Consider the following 11,362-nt stretch of genomic DNA (forward strand, 5'->3'; position numbering starts at 1 on the left):
GAGTGGTTTAGTTCAGACCGGGGAGCCCCTGGTTGGATAGCTGTTTTTGGGATAAGTGCATTTCTCAAGGGCACAACAGCAGTGGTGGTAATGATCTGACAAAAGTAGCCAGATCATTCCACACTTGTGCATCGCCCGGCCCATGACTTGAACTAGCAACCTTTGGGTTCCCAGCCCACCTCTCTAACCTGTGGTCTACCTACCTGTAAAGAATGGTGAGGCCGATGCGGAGGTCAGGGGTCATGGTCATGTTGGGGATGTAGGGTGTAGCGTACACTGTGAAGCGGGGGATGTAGTAAATACTGATGATACAGCCCTGAGTAACACAGGTAGAGAAGGTCTTCAGCCTGCCCTGGGTTAGAGAGGGGAGAGACGGAGAAATGTTCTCATTGGGTTCACTTACTTTGCTAGCGAATGCAGCTAGCTAGTTTAACCTACTCAAACACCCGGCTCAAACAAAGAGAGATGCTATGTTAGCTAGCCGGCTATGGCAATCAAACACTGGAACTATTCCAAGTCATTGTAACCTTTTTGTTTTATTCATTTATTGCCACCGGGGCCCATCGATGTAACTGCTAAACTGCTTGCTGACTGTACACTGTAGTGCATGATTGTAGTGGGTTACCAATGTGTGAAATCTAGTAGCTATGTTGACTATGACATTAGCTAATATGGTGACAATGATGTGTAGGTGTGTAGCAGATGAGCAAAGTGATCATGCTGTTTGTATGTGGCTGCTATGAAAGTGAACTGTGTTTGCGTGTGATCAGGGATGACTCATTACATCGATTCTGTTGAAAAACATTTATTAAACGGAAGCAAACGGAATGAAATGGGGATAAACATACCTGAATTTGTCCATTAGAAACTCTCGTTTACAACTGTTGGACTAATGATTACACCCTAGATCAACTAGACGCAGGCAAGAGTGTTCAAGGTAGTATTGAATGTCACTGTCAGCTTGATTACTCCAATTTTTCTCTCGACCTGTGTAAACTTTCATTCATAGGCCATGTTGTAGCAACCTCATGTTGGGTATAGGAAAAATTAGAGTATCATGTGTAGTAGCCTAAACCTATTGATGTTACGTTGAGGTCGTAATAGAAATAAGGCCATGCTCATAAGCATTTAGTGGTGGGGTCACACACCCACCACCCCTTACCCCTCCTCCCACCCAGCCCCCCTGCAACGCCCCGCACCGCCCTCCCTCCACGGCCAGCCCCTCTGCACTCCCCACCCGTCCTCCCACCCAGCCCCTCTGCACCCATCTAGCCCCCTCCTCCCACCCACCCAGCCCCCTGCACACCTCCTCCCACCCAGCACCTCCTGCACTCCCCACCCCTACTCCCACACTGCACCCTGCACCCCACCCTCCTCCCACCCAGCCCCCCTGCATCACCCACCCCTCTCTCACACCCCCGGAGTTCTGACCTGTGTGTTAGCCATGCGCATCCACGGTGACGATGATGTTGACATAGGAGAAGACATGAAGCTGAAGGGAGGAGGAGGACGAACATGCTAGTGAGAAGGTATACTCTGCTCTGGGACGAGATGTCAGCACACGACAGCCTGTTGAGTGAGTGAGAGGTTGTTTGGTTGATTTACTGAATTTATTTGATCATTTAAAAAAATACATATAGTGTATATACATCAAGTATAACAGTAAAGTCACTAGGAGTCAAAACTAGTGCATTTTAAAGTGAATAGGAGCAAATTGGGATGTGAGCATGTGACTGGTTGAGAGATGAGGTGTCGCAGTAGCAGTGGATGATGCGGTTGGCGCCACAGAAAGGCATCTGGGATGACTGGATGGTGGTGATGGCTGGAGATATCATGGCTGACACCCAGGACAGGGCTGTTAGGAGAGACATGGTCCTGTTGGTCATCAGCTCAGTGTACCTGGTAGAGAGGAGGGAGAGAGGGATGGAGGAGGGGAAGGGGAAAGGTGTGAGGGGGGAGGAGGGGGTGGAAAGAGGGGGAGAAGGGGGAGAGATTGGGGTGGGATAGGGTGTGAGAGAAAGAGAGAAAGAAGACAGAGAGTTATGTTTGAGTTGCCTTCTGTAAAGGTTGGTTGTTCTCTTTGAACACGTGAGAGGAAATACGGTAGTGTACAGTTAGATATATCTACAGTATACTGATCAAGAATTTAAATGCAAAATGCAACAATTTAACTTCTTTGGGCTGCAGGGCAGTATTGAGTAGCTTGGATGAAAGGTGCCCATTTCAAACGGCCTCGTACTCAATTCTTGCTCGTACAATATGCCATATTATTATTACTATTGGATAGAAAACACTCTCTAGTTTCTAAAACCGTTTGAATTATATCTGTGAGTAAAAAGAACTCATTTTGCAGCAAACTTCCTGACAGGAAGTGGAAAATCTGAAATCGATGCTCTGTTCCAGGGCATCCCTATTAATTTGCTTGATATGTATTAGTATACATGCACTTCATACGCCTTCCACTAGATGTCAACGGCAGTGAGAGAAGAAATGGAGTGTATAGCTTGATCTGAGGTCGAATAAGAGCTCTTGGCATGACGTGACACCAATTTCCTGTTTTCTGGAAGCGCGAGAAGGAACCGGGGTTGCCTTCTGAAAAGCTGTCGTTATAGACGGCTACTATCTCCGGCTTTGATTTTTTTATTTGATAAATGGGACAATATCATCGTAAAGTATGTTTTTCAATTATAGTTTTATCATATTATTGAATTTTTTGGGGAGGTTAGGCGTGTTGCGTTCTCTGCGTTTGTTCAGGAAGGAGAGCTTTCGGCGCCACTTGGCTAGTGTGCTTGCTAATTCAAGAAGGGAAAATGCCATTCTAAAACCAAACAACGATTGTTCCCGACAAAGGACCCCTTGTAACAACATTCTGATGGAAAGATCATCAAAAGTAGGACCCATTTATGATGTTATTTCATATATCTGTCGAACATGTGTACTATTAGTTTGCGCCCAGATTTTGGGCGCTCTCCTCGCCATAACGTAAGCTGCATGTCGTAATGAAGTTATTTTTAGAATTCTAAACATGGCGATTGCATTAAGAACTAAGCTATCTTTAATTTGCTGTCCAACATGTATTTTTTAGTAAAGTCTATGAATAGTTATTGATTAGAATAGGTGAGTGTCAGAAATATATCCGGACATTCTGGGAAAAAGATGCTAAGTTTTCCCAATGTATAACCACGATTTGTGCCGCTAACTATGCACATTTTCGAACAAACCATATATGTATTGTGTAATATGATGTTATAGGGACTGTCATCTGATGAAGTTTGAGAAGGTTAGTGAAAAAATTAATATCTTTTGCTGGTTTATTCGTTATCGCTACTGTTGGCTTGAATCAATGCGGTTGTGTGGTTGGCTATTGTAGTAAGCTAATATAATGCTAAAATTGTGTTTTCGCTGTAAAACACTTAAAGAATCGGAAATATTGCTGGATTCACAAAGATGTTTGTCTTTAATTTGTGTACACCATGTATTTTTCATAAATGTTTATGATGAGTATTTAGGTATTTCAATTTGTCTCTGTAATTGTTCTAGCTGCTTCGGTGCTATTTCCGATTGTAGCTGCAATGTAAACTATGATTTATACCTCAAATATGCAAATTTTTCGAACAAAACATAGATTTATTGTATAACTTGTTATAAGACTGTCATCTGATGAAGTTGTTTCTTGGTTAGTTTGGTTGGTTCTTGGTTAGTTAGGTTGGTTTTGTGCAAGCTACCTGTGCTGTGAAAAATGTCTGTGCTTTTTTGTATTTGGTGGTGAGCTAACATAAATATACGTGGTGTTTTCGCTGTAAAACATTTTAAAAATCGGACATGTTGGCTGGATTCACAAGATGTGTAYCTTTCATTTGCTGTATTGGACTTGTTAATGTGTGAAAGTTAAATATTTCAAAAAAATATATTTAGAATTTCGCGCCCTGCACTTGGACGGGCTGTTGTCATAAGTGTACCGGCACCGCCCTGCAGCCATAAGAAGTTAAATTTTTTTACAGTTCATAGAAGGAAATTAGTCAATTGAAATAAATTAATTTGGCCCTAATCTATGCTTTTCACGCGACTGGGCAGGGGCGCAGCCACGGGTGGGCATAGGAGGGCATAGGCCCACCCACATGGGAGCCAGGTCAACCCACAGGGGAGGCAGGCCCAATCAATCAGAATATGTTTATTACAGACAGAAAGACTCAATTTCATCAGTTGTCTGAGTGTCTGGTCTCAGACAATCCCGCAAGTGAAGAAGCTGGATGTGGAGGTCCTGGGTTGGCGTGGCCAAATTCTCTAAAAACTACTTTGGAGGTGCCTTGTGGTAGAGAAATGAACAATCAATTCTCTGGCAACAGCTCTGGTGGAAATTCCTGCAGTAAGCATGCCAATTGCACACTCCTTCAAAACTTGAGACATCTGTGGCATTGTGCTGTGTGACAAAGCTGCACATCATAGAGTGGCCTTATATTGTCCCCAGCACAATGTGCACCTGTGTAATGATCATGCTGTTTAAAAATGTGTTAATCAATCAATCTGCTTCCTGATATGCCACACCTGTCAGGTGGATGGATTATCTTGGCAAAGAAGAAATGCTCACCAATCGGGATATAAACAAATTTGTGCACACAATCTGAGAGAAATAAGCTTTTTGTGCACGCTCTACATAGCCGATGTGAGTGTAATGGGTGCGTGTTGGTGGCAGGGAAGTCAGGCGCAGGAGAACGAACTTGGTATAAACGGAGTCGTTTAATAAAAGTTAACAAAACTCCAAAAACCAAAATATATAAAATAATCAAAGTGGGTACAAAAYCCGTCGCGCACCAACACATAACTTGCACAAACATACAATCAAACAATCACCGACAAGGACATGAGGGGAAACAGAGGTTTAAATACACAACATGTAATTGATGGGATTGGAACCAGGTGTGATGGAAGACAAAACCAATGGATAATGAAAAATGGATCAGTGATGGCTAGAAGATCGGTGACGTCGACCGCCGAACACCGCTCGAACAAGGAGAGGGGCCGACTTCGGCGGAAGTCGTGACAGTGAGCAAGACCTTTAAATAGGTCAACATTTATAAGGCCAGACGGATTACCAGGACGTGTACTCAGAGCATGCGTGGACCAACTGGCGAGTGTCTTCACTGACATTTTCAACCTCTCCCTGACCGAGTCTGCAATACCTACATGTTTCAAGCAGACCACTGTAGTCCCTGTGATCGAGAAAGCAAATGTAACAAGCCTAAATGACTACCACCCCGTAGCACTCACGTCGATAGCAATGAAGTGCTTTGAAAGGCTGGTTATGACTCACATAAACACCATCATCAAAGAAACCCTAGACCCACTCCAATTCGCGTACTGCCCCAACAGATCCACATTGGTATGTCTAACAGTGGTAGGTCGGATCACCGACAACGATGAGACAGCCTATTTGGAAGAGGTCAGAGCCCTGGTCGTGTCGTGCCAAGACAACAACCTCTCCCTCAATGTGAGCAAGACAAAGGAGCTGATCGTGGGCTACAGGAAAAGGAGGGCCGAACAGGCCCCCATTAACATCGACGGGGCTGTAGTAGAGCGGGTCGAGAGTTTCAAGTTCCTAGGTGTCCACATAACCAACAAATTATTATGGTCCAAACACACCAAGACAGTCGTGAAGAGGGAACGCCCCTTCAGGAGACTGAAAAGATTTGGCATGGGTCCCCAGATCCTCAAAAAGTTCTACAGCTGCACCATCGACAGCATCCTGACTGGTTGCTTCACCTCCTGGTATGGCAACTGCTCGGCATCCGCGGTAAGGTGCTAGAGAGGGTAGTGTGTACGGCCCAGTACATCACTGGAGCCAAGCTTCCTGCCATCCAGGACCTCTATACCAGGCGGTGTCAGAGCAAGGCCCTAAATATTGTCAAAGACTCCAGACACTCTAGGTCCAAGAGGCTTCAAAACAGCTTCAACCCCCAAGCCATAAGACTCCTGAACATCAAATCAAATGGCTACCCAGACTATTTGGACTGCCTCCCCCACCTTTTACACTGCTGCTACTCTCTGTTATTATCTATGCATAGTCACTTTAATAACTCAACGTACATGTACATATTACCTCAATTATCTCGACTAACCGGTACCACCGCACATTGACTCTGAACTGGTACCCCCTGTATATAGCTTTGCTATTGTTATTTACTGCTGCTCTTTAATTATTTGTTACTTTTATTTCTTGTTCTTATATTTTTGAGGTTCAATTATTATTTTTCTAACTGCATTGTTGATTAAGTGCTTGTAAGTAATAATTTCACTGTAAGGTGAAACCTGTTGTATTCGGCGCATGTGACAAATAAAATKTGATTTGATTTGAATGATGAGACTCTCATGAACAAGATGGTGTTCTCCGTCTTGGGACTAGTCTTGAAGACGGTACAGCCGATCTGCCAACTTCTGTCTTTAGGGGGTGAACAGTTTGGGCTACACACTACTCTGTGTAAAGGTGAGACTCTCAGGAACATGTACATGTCAGTTGTTATCTCGAGGACACCCACAGGCCTCACAAGACTTGTCTGAAGGCCCCCTGGTACCAGTCAAATTAAATGTATGGAATTATATATGGAAACGTTTTAGTGACAAAAATAAGGGGTTAAATACATGTAAAAAAATATATATAAAAATGTTGCCGGATCTTTCTTAAATCTCTATGACACTTTTTGTGGGGGGGACTCTTTGTTGTTCCATGTAGTGAATCTGTTATTCAAAGTGTTTGTATGGGCTAATAACTGTAAGGACTTTCTGTTGTTCCAATCAGTGAATCTGTTATTCAATGTGTTTGTATGGGCTAATAACAGTAAGGCCAAAACTATGTTTTTCATCACATAAAAAGAAAAAAATATTACGATGTGTCAAGGGGTCTTAAAATTAAAAATCAAAGAGTATAATGATCCTTGGTATGACCTTCTGAAAACAATTCGATATATCTTAGACAGTGCGTATATTCTTATGAGTTAAGGTTAGGGTTAAGTTAAATCTATCTACTGAGAGGGTACAGAAGCAACAGGTATCGGTCCTAGCCATGTCACATGATGAGAGGTTAGGTAAAGGTTGGTGGTTATTATAAGATCTATGTTACCTGAGAGGTAGCAATAGCCAGTATGTACCATAGCCATGGTCAACATGAGAGAGGTTAGGGTAAATGGGTAGGTTAGGGTTAAGTAGATCTATTTACCTGAGAGGTAGCAGATAGCAACTATCGGTCCATAGCCATGGTCATCATGATGAGAGAGTTAGTGTAAAGGTTGGGTTAGGTTTAGGTAGATCTATGTTACCTGAGGGAAGCAGATAGCCAGGTATTTCCATCTAGCCATGGTCAACATGATGAGAGAGTTAGGGTAAAGGCTGGGTTAGGTTTAGGTTTAGGTATTATGTTACCTGAGAGGAAGCAGATAGCCAGGTACGGTCCATAGCCATGGTCAACATTAGAGAGTTAGGTAAGGTTGGGTTAAGGTTAGTAGATCTATGTTACTGAGAGGGAAGCAGATAGCCGGTATTGTCCATAGCCATGGTCATCATGATGAGAGAGGTGAGTGTTCAAATAGTGGATGAATTGGTTCTGTATCAGACACAGATAGAAAGAGATGCCAGCGTCGTCCCACCAGTACAGCTATCACTTGGGAAGGGCCACCGTGCAGAAGCCTGGATATGAACAAGTCCACCAACATATCAAACATTTTAAAAAACATAAATCAATTGATTAGTGATTTTTTTGGTGCTATGCAGATTGGAGAACAGGCACACAAATGAAGAGTTTTGGTACATGTCCTTAAGACACACTTTTAACAGTGAAACCTTTCTTCATAGATGACTTCTGTCTCCTTCCCTATACTCTGACATATCACGCCTGAGTATCTTCCTATATCTGACATGACAGGCTGAGTATCTTACCTAATACTGCACAGAGCCAGGCTGAGTATCTTACCTATATTGACAGAGCCAGCTGATATCTACCTATATCTGACAGTGCCAGGCTGAGTATCTTACCTATATCTGACAGTGCCAGGCTGAGTATCTTACCTATATCTGACAGGCAGGCTGAGTATTTACTATATCTGACAGAGCCAGGCTGAGTATCTTACCTATATCTACAGAGCAGGCTGAGTATCTTACCTCATATCTGACAAGCCAGGCTGAGTATTTACCTATATACAGACCAGCTTTCTACTATATCTGACAGAGCCAGGCTGAATATCCTTACCTATATCTGACAGTGCCAGGCTGAGTATCTCACCTATATTGACAAAGCCAGCTGAGTATCTACCTATATCTGACAGGCAGGCTGAGTATCTTACCTATATGACAGTGCAGGCTAAGTATCTTACTATATCTGACATGCCAAGGCTGAGTATCTTACCTATATCTGACAGAGCCAGGCTGAGTATCTTACCTATATCTGACAGTGCCAAGCTGAGTGTCTTACCTATATCTGACAGTGCCAGGCTGAGTATCTTACCTATATCTGACAGTGCCAGGCTAAGTATCTTACCTATATCTGACAGTGCCAGGCTGAGCATGATGATGTACATGGGTTTCTGCAGGCTGCGCTCCAGGGCAAACAGCACCACCAGCAGGATGTTCCCCACCACCGTGATCACATAGATGAAGAAGAAGAACCAGGCCACCAGCTGGTTGAAGGATGGATGGAGGCCCGGGAAGCCCACGATCACAAACTCTGACACACGCGTGTAGTTCTCATTCACCTCAAACATACTGTCCTGGGAAGGTGGGGGGATGGAGGAGGAGAGATAAAGCCTTTTACAATCCTTACCACCCAAGTTAGAGAGAGAGATAATGAGTGAAAGAGAGAGATAATGAGTGAAAGAGAGAGATAATGAGTGAAAGAGAGAGAGCTACACAAAGAGAGAGAGAGAGAGATGCTGAAGACCCTGGAGGATCCCTCTTCATCCTTACCTCCCAGGTTAGAGAGAGAAAGTGAGTGACATATAAAGAGAGAAATCCTGGAGACCCTACATTCTCGGTCCTTACCTCCACCTAAGATGGAGTAAGAGAGAGAGAGAGATAAATATACATAAAAGAGAGAGAATCTGGTGACCCTCCATCTCTCCATCATTACCTCCACCTAAGATGGAGAGAGTAATAGAGAGATAGTTAGCGAGAGTTACATAAAAGAGAGAGATGTTGAAGACCCTGGATGAACTCTCTCTCTCCTTCCTTGACTCCTAAGATGGAGAGAGTAATAGAGAGAAAGTTAGCGAGAGTTACATAAAAGAGAGAGATGTTGAAGATCCTGGAATATCTCTCTCTCTCCCTCCCTCTTGCTTTCTCTCTCTCTCTCTCTCCCTCTCTCTCTCTCTCTCTCTCGCTCTCTGTCCATCCTTACCTCCTTCCCAACCAGTGGCCCCAGAGGTGTGTGGCGTTAGCCGCTCTGTACCTCCCAACTTTATACCCAACATGCCCTCTGACAAGACAGCCAACAGYCAATCAGAGACCTCCACCCTGGTGATGTCATCATTGTCACATTACTCATGATGTCGATTACAGAATGTTTTCATCACTGGCCACCCCTCTCTAGTGCTATGCAAGTTCTCTCTATCTTTTTTGTGTGCAAAAGTGTGTGGACACCCTTTCAAGTTAGTGGATTCGGCTATTTCAGCCACACCCGTTGCTGACAGGAGTATAAAATCGAGCACAGCCAAGCAATCTCCACAGACAAACAGTAGAATGGTCTTACTGAAGAGCTCAGTGACTTTCAACATGGCACCGTCATAGGATGCAACCTTTCCAACAAGTCAGTTCGTCAACTGTCTGCCCTACTCGAGCTGCTGAACTGTAAGTGCTGTTATTGTGTAGTGGAAACATCTAGGAGCAACAACGGCTCAGCCACAAAGTGGCCACACAAGCTCACAGAAGGGGACTGCCGGGTGCTGAAGTGCGTAAAAATAGTCTGTCCTTGGTTGCAACACTCACTACCGAGTTCCAAACTGCCTCTGGAAGCAACATCAGCACAATAACTGTTTGTCGGGAGCTTCATGAAATAGGTTGTAATGCCTGGGCAGCCGCACACAAGCCTAAGATCACCATCCGCATTCCCAAGCATCGGCTGGAGTGGTGTAAAGCTTGCTGCCAATCGACTCTAGAGCAGTGAAACACGTTTTCTGGAGTTATGAATCAAGCTTCACCATCTGGTAGTCCGATGGACGAATCTGGGTTTGGTGGATGCCAGAAGAACGCTACCTGCCCCAATGCATAGTGCCAACTGTAAAGTTTGGGGGAGGAGGAGTCTGGGGCTGTTTTTCAAATCATATCAAATTTTATTGGTCACATACACATGTTTAGCAGATGTTAATGCGAGTGTAGCGAAATACTTGCTTCTAGTTCCGACCGTGCAGTAATATCTAACAAGTAATCTTACATTTTCACACCAGCTACCTTATGCACACAAGTGTAAGGGAACGATTAAGAATATGTACATATAAATATATGGATGAGCGATGGCCGAACGCCATAGGCAAGATGCAGTAGATGGTATAGAGTACAGTATATACATGAGGTGAGTAATGTAGGGTATGTGAACATTATATAAATTGTAACGGCAGCCTTCCTCCTCTTCGTCTGAAGAGGAGGTGTAACAGGGATCAGACCAAGACGCAGCGTAGCTTGTGCTCAACATGTTTAATTACGAAAGAATAAACGTGAACACTTAACACAATACAAAATAACAAATGTGGCAAACCGATACAGCCCTCTCTGGTGCAGAGAAAACACAGAGACAGGAAACAACCACCCACAAACCCCAACACAAAACAAGCCACCTATATATGATTCCCAATCAGAGACAACACAAAACACCTGCCTCTGATTGAGAACCATATTAGGCCAAACATAGAAACAGACAAACTAGACACACAACATAGAATGCCCACCCAGCTCACATCCTGACCAACACGAAAACAAGCAAAACACACAAGAACTATGGTCAGAACGTGACATAAATTGGCATTGTTTAACTTCTCTGCGCTACGGATCCCTTTAGCGGGATCATTTTCCTAAACAACCGCTGAATTGCAGGGCGCAAAATATTACTAAAAATATTTATAATCATGCAATCACAAGTGAAATATACCAAAACACAGCTTAGCTTGTTGTTAATCCACCTATCGTGTCAGATTTTGAAAATATGCTTTGCAGCGAAAGCAATCCAAGCTTTTGTGAGTGTATCAATCAATGCTAGAACAGCTAGCCCCAAACACATACACATTCAGTATATGGGAACAAAAACAAACTACCAGACAGCAAAAACAAGTGTGAAAGTTTATTGTTTACCATATTGAATAAGGAAATGTAAAAAACATATCAGGTCTGG

At 43.6% G+C, this 11,362-nt stretch overlaps 1 protein-coding gene across 1 annotated transcript; it reads right to left on the minus strand.

Annotated features, from left to right (window-relative positions):
• Positions 1-203: 203 nt before the first annotated feature.
• Positions 204-8,747, minus strand: LOC112079472 (olfactory receptor 10G4-like; the record flags this gene model as incomplete). The annotated part of the gene is given in 5 exon segments (XM_024145414.1): positions 204-352; positions 1,536-1,569; positions 1,735-1,899; positions 7,527-7,677; positions 8,525-8,747. Coding segments are annotated over 5 exon segments (722 nt in total), but the record flags the coding sequence as incomplete, so codon positions are not given.
• Positions 8,748-11,362: the final 2,615 nt, after the last annotated feature.

Source organism: Salvelinus sp. IW2-2015, unplaced genomic scaffold, assembly GCF_002910315.2.
Source record: "Salvelinus sp. IW2-2015 unplaced genomic scaffold, ASM291031v2 Un_scaffold8115, whole genome shotgun sequence".
Classification (NCBI taxonomy): domain Eukaryota; kingdom Metazoa; phylum Chordata; class Actinopteri; order Salmoniformes; family Salmonidae; genus Salvelinus; species Salvelinus sp. IW2-2015.